Source organism: Danio aesculapii, unplaced genomic scaffold (assembly GCF_903798145.1).
Source record: "Danio aesculapii unplaced genomic scaffold, fDanAes4.1, whole genome shotgun sequence".
Taxonomy (NCBI): domain Eukaryota; kingdom Metazoa; phylum Chordata; class Actinopteri; order Cypriniformes; family Danionidae; genus Danio; species Danio aesculapii.
In genome coordinates, this window is record NW_026613917.1 from 1 (window position 1) to 15,803 (window position 15,803).

Here is a 15,803-nt window from a genome sequence, read left to right on the forward strand (position 1 = left end):
GCCAAGGTAACAGCCATACAGTAAAACAATTTTAAATACATAAACACCACATAACAACAACATTTCATCAGTCCTCTCAATAAAAACACACATGCTTCCAATACCACTTTCTATATAATGCCTTTAAATGCACAGAAAGACACACCAGAAAAACACAGAAAGACCTGGGTCAAGCGCTTCCGGTGAACTTTATGTCGGTACAAAATCGGCGTGTTTAAGGTCTGTTTTCTTTAAAAACCAACGATCCTTACTGCTTAAATGATATACGCTATAAAGTGGGTCTCAGAATGTAGAAGCACTGCATTAAATAAAATTTTTCCAAGCCTTGTATTTAAACTATTTAAATCTATTTTACTCCAGTATTTCCAATGCCGCTTCTGTGTTAGCCTGCAGATCCTGACAGGCATGTGTGAGTACACGGCTTTTCATCTCAGTTTACGCTTCAACAACTAAATGAGCGCTTAAGTCTTTTTAACTGATTATTTTTTAATCACATTACCACATCGATGCTGTTAAAGGAACAGTACAAAATTGAAAAAGTCACATTAACCTTTCACCGGAATATTATCGGTATGGGAAGAAACACTAGCTCTGCATATATCCTACTATTACATGGCCAAGGTGTACAGTGAGAAAATGCGGTTTTACCCAGCTCTGTACAAAAACTCAAGGTACATTAAAAAGCAAACACTTGGAAGAGCGTAGCTGGTAATTCCCTGAGCTAAGACGAGAAGAGTACAAAGATAAGCTGTTAGTTTCCCTAAAATAGCTCTATAGATAAAAATGTACCAGTGCTGTTTTCTGCATTCAGCTAGTCATGTCCAACCCACCATCTCATATAAAATGCAATGATGAGTACGGGATTTTGCATTTGTAATAAAACGTGGTGAAGCATATTTTGATATACAAAATCAAGTCGTATGTACCAGTCAAAAGTTTGGGGTCAGCATGATTATTAAATGTTTTAAAATAAGCTTATCCTTCTCACCATTTAAAATACAGTACAAACTGTAAAATTGTGAAATGCTATTGCACTACAAAATAACAGTTCAAAAGTAGTTTATCATTTAATTTAATAATTTATTAGTAATTTTAATGATGAATTTTCAGCTTCAATACTCCAGTCTTTAGAGTCACATGATCCTTCAGAAATTACTCTAATAGTAATTTAAAAAAATATATATTATTATTAATATTATTATTAATAATGGTAAAAGTAACAAAAGCAATAAAGACTAGAGTAATCATTTCATTTGAAACTACATACAAGTAATAAACAAATATCTAATAAATATTTAACAATTTAACATTTTTTACATTTAATTAATGCTGCCTTGAGGAACAAATTCATTTTATTTAAATTATTAATAAAATATATATATAAAAACTGACCCCAAACTTTTGACCAGTAGTGTATAAACCCTCTCACACATACAAGTTGGTTTCTGTGATTTTATACTTCACTCTTTATAAGCAATAAATGTTTTTTTTTATACTTCACAAACCCCATATTACATACTACCTCTATCCCTAAACCAAACCCTCACAGAAAACCTGTGGCACATTTTGAATGTGACAAAACCCCGTTATGTATGATTTTAAACAATTTTAAATTACAAGCACACACAGAAAGTCCCCATAAATCACCTCAACATTGTAATATCTAGGTCATACCCATAACATTAGACACATTTGTGTCCTCATAAACCACATAAACAAGCATGCACACATAACAAAATTACACTTCTGTGAATCTATACCTTATATTTTTGTTTCATAAAAAGATTTTTAAATTCATGGTTTCTTATTCATTCATTCATTCATTCATTTTCTTTTCGGCTTAGTCCCTTTATTAATTAGGAGTTGCCACAGTGGAATGACCCGCCAACTTATCCAGCATTTGATGTCACGGTTTAAGGGTCTGTGTGTTTTTCTTGTATGCTATGTGTTGTGACGTATGTGTTGTGGTGTGCGTGCGTGGGTGGGTGTGTCTGTTTACCTTTTCATGGTAGCGTGTGTTCTGATCAGATGACCTAATCAGATAGTTCCAGCTGATGCCTGTTTTGCGGGCTATTTAACAGTCTGTGTTTCACTGCTAGTTATCAGTCCGTTGTTGTTCTCATCTTTCTGTCGGAGTAATGTCTGAGTAATGTTGTTTTCATCTTCCTGTCTGCTAGGTTTTCGCTCTAGCCTAGACCATCAGATGACGTGTTCGTTTGGACCTGTGGAAGCTCACTGCTCTGGACATTCTGCTAGTCTCTTTATCCTTTTCGAGCACTTTAAGACTTATATTCACTGTTGCACTTCATTAAACTATCCTTCACTCATAGTTGGATTCTCCCTGTTTCTTACGAGACATTTGTTTTACGCAGAGGATGCCCTTCCAGCTGCAACCCAACACTGAGAAACAGCCATAAACTCTCATTTACACACATACACTACGGCCAATTTAGCTTACCAAATTCAGCTATAGCGCATGTCTATGGACTTCTAGGGGAAACCGGAGCACCTGGAGGAAACCCATGCCAACACAGGGAGAACATGCAAACTCCACACGGAAACGCCAACTGGCCCAGCCGAGGCTCGAACCTGCGACCTTCTTGATGTGAGGTAACATCGCTTCCCACTGCACCACCGGGCTGCCAATTTCATTGTCTCTTACAGAATTATAATTAATTAATTGAATTAATTAATTATAATTACTTAATAAAAAATAACTAATTGATTTACAGAAATGAAGAATTATTGGCAAGTTCATTGTAAGTAACTATAATTAAATTACATAAAGTAATCCCTTACTTTCTTTTAGAAGAAAAGTCAATTATTTACAGTAACTTGTTGCTTCGTAACTAATTATACCCAACACTGCAGCAGTGGTGTGAACATTATGAACACGCAACAGATGTTAATGGACACCAAAACTGTTTGCTTGTCAACATTCATCTAAATATATCTTCTTCTTGATATTTAATATAATATATAATTTATAATAATATCTTATATATTATTATAGATAATAATATTATATAATCTAATATAATATAATATAATCTAATATAATATAATATAATATAATATAATATAATATAATATAATATATATAATATAATATAATATAATATAATATAATATAATATAATATAATATAATATAATATAATATAATATAATATAATACAATATCTTCGCTTGTGTTCAAAGGAAAAAGAAAATCTAAGTTGGAAAAAAAAATCAAAACATAAATGTTTGGGTTATTATTTACCATAAAATACAAAAACTAATATGTATTTTGACAAGACTAATACTAACCTTTATGGTACAAATACCTAAGGAACACAGCCTGGCGAACAATCACACACACTTCATCATTACTGACAGTATTACATGCCTCATTGAAGAGACTTAGTATTCTGTTATGTGCTTCCATGGATGATCTCCATAATAAATCAAATCAGAAAAGGTCTATATGGACACCGTCAAAGCGTTACGCAGGTCTTAACGGATTAAGGGAAAGAGCTTAGAGATTAGCTCGACTCTGCTGTGGGCCGGTGCTGTTGACAGAAGAGAGCTAAAATCAGGTGTTCAGCTGGGTGTGACAACCCGTCTTGCGTTCGGCTTGTGTTAGTGAGAAGGGAGGAGGGTTTGACCCTGTTAGAAATGCTTCATTTGAAAACATTCTGGCTTTCCCGAAATAGCAGCTGCATAACGTCTTGATTCTGACCTCAGTTATGGGTGCTGAGCACTAAAACTAGAAATGAATTCCTAGAGAGATTTTTTTTTCTCTATTGGGCACTTTTTTTCTCTTTTCACACTTTAAATTGTTAAATGAACACTCCACTTTTTTTTGGAAAAGGCATATTTTACAAGTGACCGAGAGTTAAAGAGAAAAGTTTTAACAATTTTGAATCCAATCAGCCAATATCTGGATCTGACGGGCATATCTTAGCTTAGCTTAGCATAATTCATTGAATCGGATTAGACCATTAGCATCTAAAAAAAAAATTAACAAATAGTATTACCTAGTTACCTAGCTTGGGACTATTTTCATATGCTGTGTAATACCATTGCGCCTCTGCAGCCAAATGGAAAACAATACAAACAATGATTTTCCCTTCAGGCACACAGTAGATTTTTCATGGACATAGATAGTTTATTTATTATAAGCTTTCAGCAAAGAATTGAGATGTTCATTAACACTGGCCTGTTATTCTATCATTCCAAAATATATCAAGCGATATATAATAAACCACTTGGAAATTCTTAGTCTCTGTGAATGTACCGGATTTAGTTATGTGTTTGAGTAAAATGTAAATACAGGTCTGACAAAACCAAATAATTCTAATAATTATATTGTCAATAAAAAAAAAAATACAACTGGTCAAAAATAAAACAAATTTTTTTATTTGCCTTTTTCCACCAATTACTGCCTTCAAAAATGCAGAGAAACCAAGAATTTCCAAGTGTACTCCGAATATTATCAAAACAATTTTGTTTTGGACATTGAAGACTGAAAATTCAACTTCACCATCGCAGGAAATAATGTCTAATTTAAATAGATCACAGTTATTTTACATTTCAATAATGTTTAAACATAACAATATGTTATATATACATATATCATATATGTTATATACGTTTCATTAAATAAACATATTTTATGAGCAACACAGAAAAGTAAGTAATTTGTGCGCTTTTTTCATTGGACCGCTTTGCTGAGCATGTTCTTCAAAAATGATTACTTACACATTACACTTTTTGGGAGAATGTGATCGATTTGATCAGCTCAGCGAGCACCTCAAATCAATATTCCATGAAAAAAATATGCCTGACTTTAAAAATTCACAAAAAAAAAAATAAAAATGACTCCACATGTTGAGAGTGATTTCATTGCTGCCACATGCTGAGATGAAAACTGTGAGTTCTTGAGCACTGCAGTGATAACTAATGATTTTTGCACTTAAAGTGACAGTTCATCCAAAAATGAAAATTCAGATCTGTCATTATTTACACTAGTTTAAGAAATGTCTCAGTGCTTTGTTGTTGTTGTTGTTGTTGTTGTTGTTGTTGTTGTTGTTGTTAGTGTTTTGGTCTTTAAACTGAAAGTCAATGCTCTCCTAAACTGTTTGTTAATCTAACCCAACTCTAAATTAATTGTGAAATACACCTTTATCTGTGGTTAAAAGCAAAGCTTAGAACAATTATTTGTGAATGTAAAACATTTTTTGGTTCCAAGTAGGCTTAGGTACGAAAACCCAGTGCCATATTGGCATATCTATGCTATCAATATCTATTGAACAGGATCAGAACACAGATGTCAGTGTCTCGTTTCTGCATTGTCATCAAATATTGATGACTGAAATTATGGGCACAGAGAGGAAAACAAAAAAAATTAGAAAGACTTTTTGAAAGACTTTTTGTATCAATCATAACTTCAGTGAAAAAATACAAACGGCATGTTTTTGCATGGTAGACCATGACTTAGAAGGTACAATGTCAGGCTTATAACTATATTTACTTATAACTATAACATATTTAAAACAATCTTCTGACAGGGAAAGAAGTGTAATAAGTAAGGAGAGATGTCATTATTTACCAGACGAGACAAATATGGTTATTTTGAAGATGGTTTGTAGCTTACCGAGAATGTTGACTGCTTTGATGTTTTAAGTACTGTAACTGTTATTTACTACTGTTGATGGGTTACAGTGCATCCAGAAAGTATTCATAAGCGCTTCACTTTTACATTTTTTTTGTTACAGCCTAATTCCAAAATGGATTAAATTCATTTATTTCCTCAAAATTCTACACACAATAGCCCATAATGACAATGTGAATTATTTTTTTTATAAATTGTTGCAAATTTATTAAAAACTAAAAAAAAACTGAAAAATCACATGTACATAAGTATTCACAGCCTTTGCTCAATACTATGTTGATGCACATTTAGCAGCAATTACAGCCTCAAGTCTTTTTGAATATGATGCCACAAGCTTGGCATACCTGTCTTTGGGAATTTTTGCAGATTCCTTTTTGCAGTACCTCTCAAGCTCTATCAAACTGGATAGGAAGCGACGGTGTACTGCCATTTTCAGATCTCTCTAGAGATGTTCAATAGGATCTAGGTCTGGGCTCTGGCTGGGCCACTCAAGAACATTCACCAAATTGTTGTGAAGCCACTCCATTGATATTTTGGCGGTGTGCTCTGGGTCATTGTCCTGCTGGAAGATGAACCGTCACCCCAGTCTGAGGTCAAGAGCACTCTGAAGCAGGTTTTCATTCAGGATGTCTCTGTACATTGCTGCATTCATCTTTCCCTCTATCCTGACTAGTCTTCCAGTTCCTGCTGCTGAAAAACATCCCCAGAGCATGATGCTGCCACCACTATGCTTCACTGTAGGGATGGTATTAGCCTGGTGATGAGCGGTGCTTGGTTTTCTCCAAACGCAATGCCTGGGATTTACACTTTTAGTCTCAGCAGACCAGAGAATTTTGTTTCTTATGGTCTGAGAGTCTCTCAGATGCCTTTTAGCTAATTCCAGGCAGGGAGTGGCTTCCGTCTGCACACTCTACCATACAGGCCTGATTGGTGGATTGCTGCACAGAGGGTTGTCCTTCTGTAAGGTTCTCCTCCCTCCACAGAAGAACCCTGGAGCTCAGACAGAGTGACCATCGGGTTATTGATCACCTCCATGACTAAGGCCCTTCTCCCACGATCACTCAGCTTAGATTGCCGGCCAGCTCTAAGAAGAGTCCTTGTGGCTTCAAACATCTTCCACTTACGGATGATGGAGGCCACTGTGCTCATTGAAACTTTCAGAGCAGCAGAATTTTTTCTGTAACCTTCCCCAGGCTTGTGCCTCAAGACAAACCTGTCTCGGAGGTCTACAAACAATTCCTTTGTCTTCATGCTTTTGTTTGTGCTTTGACATGCACTGTCAACTCTGGGATCTTATATAGACAGCTGTATGCCTTTTCAAATCATGTCCAATCAATTGAATTTACCACAGGTGAACTCCAATTTACCTGCCGAAACATCTCAAGAATGATCAGTGGAAACAGAATATACCTGAGCTCAATTTAGAGCTTCACAGCAAAGGCTGTGAATACTTATGTACATGTGATTTTTCCGTTTTTTTATTTTTAATAAATTTGCAACAATTTCAAAAAATCTTTTTTCACCTTGTCATTATGGGGTATTGTGTGTAGAATTTGAAAGAAATAAATGAATTTATTCCATTTTGGATTAAGGCTGTAACATACATTTTTTTTGGAAAAAGCACTGTAGGTGGCTTAGGTTTTAGACTAATTGTGTTATATAAATTAGTTGCGATTTGTGTTCACTTGTATTTTTTATATTTATGTATACTAGAAACTTTTAATATACAGTTTAATGTACATTTTTTTGCCAACAAAAAAGCCATTCTTTAAATGTCCTCCATTGTTGTTTTGTTGTGCATTTGAAGTATTTGCTTACATACTATTTAGGCACCAGTACAGTTTTAAAAACTTTGGCAATTGGCAATGGTATTTAAAAACAAAAGAAGAAAAAAAAAAAAGCAAAACCAAACCCTTGTCCCAGTTTAACATGACCGTGGTCATCTTGGCCATTCAAGTCATCCAGCATTAAACAGCTTAATCTAAATGTGGTTTTTCAGCACAATCTCATCAGGAAATGTAAATATTATATGTATTGTCAGAGAAGTGACAAATTTGTACAAATTCCCCTGAAAACATACAATCTTTTTAAAGCAAGTGTGCCCCCAAACTCCAGCTCTAAACTCAACTATCATTGGGGATGAGCAAATCATACTAAAATGTACAAATAAGATTGTATAAATTTATAGAAATTAGCTGCTTAATTAAAAGTAACAAAGTGCTGTGAGATCTTGCCCTCCATAATGTGGCTATTTGTTAGAGTTCGAAAGCTTTCAGGCATTTGTCAGTTGGCTAGAGTAGGAGACCAGCTGTCTAACCAGCAAAGTGCCAGCCAGATCACGCTGGGAAACCCAACTAAACCCAATTAACCAGCTAAGCCATGATGAAACGCAGAATGAAAAGTCAAAATGGTGAGCGTCTCACCTCAGCACGTCGGGAGGCATCTTCATAGAGGCCAGGCTGATGTGAGTGAGGCTGAACGCTGAACTGAAGAACTGACGGAAGGAAGGAAGTGTCTCTCTCACTTTCCTAAATGTGCGACAGAAATGAAAGGGAGACTTTTATCCATAATACATCATACCACTCTTCACAAAACACTGAGCAATACGCCAGAAAGCAGCTCAAAAGAACACCCTCTGGCTTATTAGAAAAAGAGTCATCTGTATCTCTATTACGTGTTAAACATTTTAACGACGTTCAGCATTTTAACTGTCTGGGTTTATATTGTGAAACATCAGACCAAACAAACAATCGATTGAAGTGGGACAGGACTACACAGGGAAAATGAAAAAGTGACGAGGGGAGGTAAAAACATGACAGCTTATAAAAACGTTTCTGTGTTTGACAGTGACATTATCATTTAAGAGAGCGGGAGAGGGAGAAGAATATGTGGTGTAAACGTGTTAACAAGAGCAGAGAGTGTTAAGGGAACATTCCCATTTAATATTCATGAGCTCTCTGTCTTATCAGCTCAAACAGATTTACAATGCATGGCACTGGCGTAACCAGATTTACTCACACAGACACACACGCACAAACATGCCCACACACCTCGTACGGAGGTGCCCATGTGTGCAGCGCTTCTGTGCACATTTCTGAGTGCTCACATTCACAAGAGTGGGAGTTTGAGTGGGAGTTTGTGAGATGATGGAATTACCACTAGGAAAAAGAGGCTATGTTTGTATTCGGATGCTAACATACTATTCTTATTATTGCTGTGTAATGTAGTATGCATATTAAGTTCAATGTTTGGCAAAATTAAATTAAGATCCGTTCCCAACCAGGGGTGCATTTCCGAAAACTATCGTTAGCCAACTATGGTCACAAGTTGCATCGTTACAAACATAGTTTGTTAAAATCTATCATTCCAATGAACATTCGCAATTGCGTCGCAAACTTGTACACTTGCAACTACACCTCTAGAGCTATAGTTAGAAGCATACTTCCTGGTTGTGTTCTATTTCCAGTTATTCCCCCAGTGTCATATTCATTTAGAATGTTCCAACATTTATACATGGAAAGATAAAAAAAGCATTAAAGTCATCTCTCTTAGCTGTAACTCGCTTTCAAAGTATTTTTACAGTTCAGTTTTGCATTCTTCAAATTGACAATTGCATTCCCTTCGTAGTGCACTTTGAAAACATTTATGCCATTTTGAACGCAGCTGTGGCTTATAATGAAAGCTATAGGTCAGTGATCCCATGGACCGATACCGGTCCGTGGATCAATTGGTATCGGGCCGCACAAGAAATCATTAATTATTTTCGTTTTATTTATTATCTGAGTCTGAACGATCTTTTATTTTGAAAAGTCTTTTATTTTGAAAACTGACAGTATTCTCTCAGTTACATCTCGGTCACATGAGCACCCAAATTTAACCCACAAGCAGCAAAATGAGTAAGAAACAGACGTCTTGGGAAAGTTTCTTTGCTAAGTGGAAAAGGCCCAATGAACGAGACATGAACTGCCAAGCAATGGATCCGCAACCCATTTGTCAACAAATCAGGTGAATCCACCATGGCTGTGGAAGAAGATCAACTGATAGAGATCGCAAACATCGGCCGTTTGCATTGGATATTTTCTTTTAAATGCGTGTGCGTATAAATCTAATTTGCACAAAAAATTATGTTTTGTTTTCTTTAAAGAATAAGTTACTCCACCCCGTTTACAGCGTCCTTATGGATATTTTACGTTATAACTAACATGGTTCAAAGATGTATCAAAGCAACTACGGTTTTGGGAAACACTCATCACTGCATCATTCTTTTCCCAAAAGATGCATCATACTATGACAGTTCAGCCGTGAGTTATCTCGTTTGGGAAATGCACCCCAGAACGATAACTATAAAGATTAGCATAGCAATATAATTCTATCTGATATTTTTAAATTGCCTATTTTAACGCTTGACCTCTTTAAGGTGATCCATTTAAATTCTGATTAGATGTGACATTTGATTATTATTTATCCGCTGGAAAAGAAAATGTCCTGAAAGTGATTCAAATGATAAAGGCTGTTTTCTGGACTGCCACTTCAAATGCTCTAGTGCAGGGGTGCCCAAACTCAGTCCTGTTTTTATCATACATCAGCTAAAATAAAATAAAATTAAATTAAATTAAATTAAATAATAAAGTAAAATAAAATATCATTAGGTATTTACAGTTTAGGACGACCCAGATTAAATATTTTACTAGTCCACTAATGCCATTAGTTAATTATTGATTGGTAAACTTGCATTTAGTCGAATATTAAGGGGCAGTCCTACTTAAATAATCAATAAAACTTTATAATTAGTGTGGTTATATGAGCAGTTCTTACATGTTGGTGTTGTCAGACCCTCAAAGACCATTGTCAAGTAAATTACCAACAAAAGTGATGTAACATGTGAATACTCAGCTGAACAATACTGCACTGCCCAGAATTGAGTTCTATATGTAAACTAGTTTTTTCAATCTCAAAACAGCCAACAAAGAGATTGTTTCAATCTTCAGATAGCCAATCATCTTCAAAACTTTCTCCCTGCACAAATTCTAATCCAATTAAGAACAAACACATTCGTAGGAAGTGCAAAGGATGAAGAAACCTTCCTATCCGAACATTAAGTTTGGCTAAAATTAGCTTCATTTTTCAGAGAGTTTCTCATAATGCCGTTAACGTGCCGAGAGGGGAGATGGAATTGCTGGTCGGGTTTAGAGAGTCAGGCAGCAAGATTGATCATGGGGGTTTTTGTATCTCCTCAGCCTACAGCTTCTCTCATACACAGACTTCTGGTGTAAACCTTCACAACAGTATAAGATTATTGTTATACTAATAATAATAATAATAATAATAATAATAGTAATATTAACTTAATCTATAACATGCTTTTTTCAATTGACATTTTCGCTCAGTTATAAAGAAGGCTTTGTCACATGAAACCATGTTTTTATCTGCTACTGTTATAAGCTTTATTACAATCTGTACATTACGCAGGTCCATCAGCTTTCTCTGCACACTGATGTCTCAGTTTAACTTATAATGCATCTCTTCAGGCACTTTTCAAAACCACTTAATTTAGCTTCTGATGGGAGCTGAATCTAGATGATGAAAGCTGTCGCTTATTGTTACTGATAAGTGCAAGTTGCTGTTGATGGTGGGTCAGGACAAGTATAAAAAGCCATGATGAGCTAACTAGTCTCAGTTTATATAATCTGCCAGACTACCTTTGACAAACCATCAAGCTTATTTTTATGAAACACTTGTCTAGCTTTCCAGTAACTATACATGGGAACATCATGGAATCAAAATGGGTTTTATTTTTCATTCAGAACCAAAAAGTGTGTAAAATTAACACCAAAAATCCCTCTACATGGTGAGCACTTCAGATGTAGTAAAATTGTCAATATTACACTAAAAATAAAGAAAAACTACATTAATAAAGTTGTTCAATTTTTCTCTACTAAAAGAAATATCATCATTTTATATTGAACAAGTCATGCATTGCGAAGTTCATTTTTAACTTTCTGCAATACTGCATTTTTTTCTTGTGATGACAAATTTTCTTGTTTAAGCTGACAAATTTTCTTGTTTAAAGGTCCAGTTGGTGATGGTCTTCAGAAACATTTTTTTGTTGTGCTGGTTGAAAGTCTCTTCACATTTCAATAGTACTGATTAAAGTAAATGATCTAAATGTATTTTAATGTATTTTTATATTCTGGGTAATGAATAAAACTTAAAAATGTTCATCCTATTAAAAATTGTCCGGCAGATAATTCCCATAATTCTGATAAGTATCCCAAACTGTCTGTCAACAAATGTAGATTTGTACATCTGTGCATTTGTTCACGCAGATCCGCCATTTGCGCTTGCACAAACGCCACGCGATCATGTGCACACAAGAGAACGGTAAAAACAAATGCTCAATCAAAACTTTTTAAAATCCTGAATCAATATTGGAGTTACTTTTGCATGCTGGAGAAATGGATGACACCATGGCTGAAGTATTTCTTTTAGACAGGTAATGTTATGTTTTATAACTATTTTAGTCACGCAAAGCTGATGTAGATTTTGTTGCTTTATAAATGGGTTATATGCACGGAAGTGTTATTCAGCCACTGAAATCTTCCAGCAAAAGATTGATGTGATTATTTTTAGTTTCATAAGGTACTTTTTACAACATCGATATTGTAGATTTTTATTTAGATTAACAACAAAACAGAAGTAAATAACGTTATTCTGTCTAGCCTGCTTTGGTTTTATATTCACATCACATTGGTTCATGTTTGAACAATGACAACCTGTGACATGCTCCCTATATTGTTTACCATGCTTTACTCTGAATAGTCGGTCTGAAATAGCATGTAAGTATGGCTTAGTAATAAGTTTAATTCCTGCACCCACTGGCCAAACATAAAGCATACAGTAGTGGCTTTAGGACAAAGTGCGTGAGAGAGTGAGACCAGCGATCCTAGCAAGCATGAAATATTGCACATTATGACAAGTTTTGCTTGATACACAACTGAAAGTGTGCTAGATATAATACAGTTTTTCATTTGGAATTGTAGTATTATAAAGTATTGTAAAGTTTTCTAACTGGCGAATGACATGATGTAGTGGGTTGTCATCTTTAATCTGCACATTCACGATTTCAGGTGGCGTGGCTTTGGATGGCAGGGGAGGGACTGTGTTTCAAAGATATTATGCTAACCAGTTAGCATTTTGGCAGATCACCTACTGCACCTTTAAAGCCCTTTAATTCTCATTGATCAATTCATTTTTAAAATAAAACAAAAAATAATAAATTAAAAGTCTTAAATAGATAGGCAAACCAAAATCTTCACAAAATCTTATCTAAACCTTTTTGAAATTTTTTCTTCTTTTAAAAAACGGAGAATATTTTAAATCATAAAGTGGATTGTCATTGACCTCTATAATCCTTACTTTGGCTAAATACCAACATTATATTGATGAACCACACAAGTGTGCGTCAATGGTTAGTGAACGATCATTGATTTTATGGTGAGCTATCAGTTTAATATCTTCAAAAAACATCTTTGCTTCTCACATACAAAATGTTGTTGCAACAGGAAAAACAAGACAAATACTGAATTCAATTATATTTCAGTGTACTAACACAATACTTTCCAGCAGGATTCTACATTTTATTGTCAAACTCATGCAAAGAGCACCTTAAGAGGATCTCCCTGAGCTGAGCCACACTGACTGCTGCTGATGTGTGTGTGTGTGTGTGTGTGTGTGTGTGTGGTTGAGCTTTAACTCACCTGTGAAGCTCACTCAGAAGTGGCAGATTATCATGCGAGAGCCTGTGGGAGGCAGTTTAACTCACCTGTGAGAGAAGGAGTTTTTCGACAGGTTCAAGTAGGAGAGATCGGCACAGCAGCCCCGCAGCAGAGCTCCAAATAACTGAAAGGAAATGCAGAAAAACAGAAAGCAGCAGAAGAATGATGGGCATTAGTATAATTTTGCAATCTAGGACCATTAAATTTGACAGAAATATCAATATGAAATCAGAGATAAATTGTTGTCTCACGTTCCTGGTGCAATGACATAAATCATGGTGAGTAAAAAGCTGGTTTGGTAATAACAAATTCAGAAGGATGAGACGTGCTGTCAAACTCACAGAGTCGACGGTACAGTCAGTGCCTGACAGATCCAAATGCACCAGGCAGTTCGGTTGTGCCAGAAACAGGTACAGATTCTGCAACGAGGAGGAGGAGGAGGAGGAGGATTGAGGCTGTTAATAGAGCTCAGTGTGTGTGAGTGTGTCTGTGTGTGCAGGTTTGTGTGGTTTACAAGGACACAAATTTGTATAATGATATGTCCTAGTAATTAAATTTTTTTTTATATATATATTTTCAGAGGTTTCCTGTGAAGGTTAGGTGGGGTATGGGCAGATAACAAACATTACAGTATAAAATACATTGGCCCAATTGAAGGCGTGTGTGTGTGTTCACTTATTCTCAGATTTTGGGTGTTTGTCCTCACAAATAGAAGGAATATATGTAGCGATCAGCATAACTGAGTACACCCCATTTTGAAGATGAATATTTTTATCCATTTTGAAGATGAATATAGGCAATGTATTTTAGTGCATTTAAACGAACAGATTTATCGTACAGATATATTTATTAAAATAATATTTTAGTCACCAAACATATTTTAAAATCGAAAGATAATACAATTAAATTCAAGCAAAATATTGCAAACAAAATTACAACCTACAAAAATTAAACTAAATTTGTCTTTTTTTTTGCTTCTCTTGAATTTTTTTAATTGTATGTAATATTTTTCTATAACAAATAAATTTGAATGTACTAGTTTTTGGACCGTCATCATAAGTTATTTTGTTAGATAAGCTCCCTTTTTAATCTGGGGTCGCCACAGCAGAATGAACCACCAACTTATCCAGCATATGTTTTACATAGCGGATGCCCTTCCAACTGCAACCAATCACTGGGAAACACCCATACACACTCATTCACAAATACACACTATGGACAATTTAGCCTACCAAATTTACCTGTACCGCATGTCTTTAGACTGTGGGGGAAACCGAAGCACCTGGAGGAAACCCACGCGAGCATGGGGAGAACATGCAAACTTCACACAAAAAACACTAACTGACCCAGCCAAGGCTCAAACCAGCGACCAGCGTGCTACCCACTGCACCACCGTGCAGCCCCTAATCTAATGTATATGCACAAATATAATATTGTAGAGCTTCCTATTGAAAAATATGAATTTAAAAGATAGATTTGTGAGGGCTGTACTTATATTTGCTGAGCTCTATATATATTCCATTTCATTTGAATAACAGAGATACACCATTTACTGTATTGGACAGTGACATATTTTGTAACATTAAATGACAAAATGAATTATTTAAAACATTAAATTAATAATTGTCTCCTTTTAGAAATGTAATACATCCTTGCTGAATAAAATAACTATTTAATCTTACTGTCGGATTTTAAATGGTAAACATATAATAAAACCCTAATACTTATCATAAAATAGATATATACTATGGTTTTCCCAAAAAAATTACCATAAGATTATAATTTTTCCCCAATGATAAGATTAAATGTTTCTAAAGCCTATTCTAATCATCATATTAGACTGATTTCGAAGGATTGTGTAAAGAATCTATGAATAAATCATCTTTTCAGCTGATTTACTACACAGAAGTCACACCTTCTCTTTTTGCGCATATATATTTATTGTCACTGTTGCTGTTCATCACAGTGGGTGCATTTATATGATATTAATGTACCAAAAATGAAAACATTTCTTCTTTGTTAATTATTTCAAATGTTTCCATACAGATGACTAACCTTATTCACACAGATCTGTGAAAAATTATAAGCAACCAATTACTGGCAATGTCACTATGTAAAGAAACACTACACATCAGCCAGATCTTGCAATCTGTTGACTCTGTTTTGGTTGTCAAGTTCCCAAGCATACCTGTAGACTGACCCATGGGCATCAGAAACATTGTATGTTGGTGAAATAAGACCCCCCATTTTTTAAGACCTGTAACATTAGACACTCTTTGCTTCTACCAACTCAGCACATTTATCTGTTCAGTTCTCAGAGCACTATAAGTCAAATCCACTAGTGTAATGTACTAATAAATTAAACACGACTCA

At 35.1% G+C, this 15,803-nt stretch overlaps 1 protein-coding gene across 1 annotated transcript; it reads right to left on the minus strand.

Annotated features, from left to right (window-relative positions):
• Positions 1 to 8,078: 8,078 nt before the first annotated feature.
• LOC130220535 (capping protein, Arp2/3 and myosin-I linker protein 3-like) lies at positions 8,079 to 13,849 on the minus strand (the record flags this gene model as incomplete). The annotated part of the gene is made up of 3 exons (XM_056452779.1): positions 8,079 to 8,183; positions 13,478 to 13,554; positions 13,772 to 13,849. Coding segments are annotated over 3 exons (260 nt in total), but the record flags the coding sequence as incomplete, so codon positions are not given.
• Between the last annotated feature and the right edge of the window lie 1,954 nt (positions 13,850 to 15,803).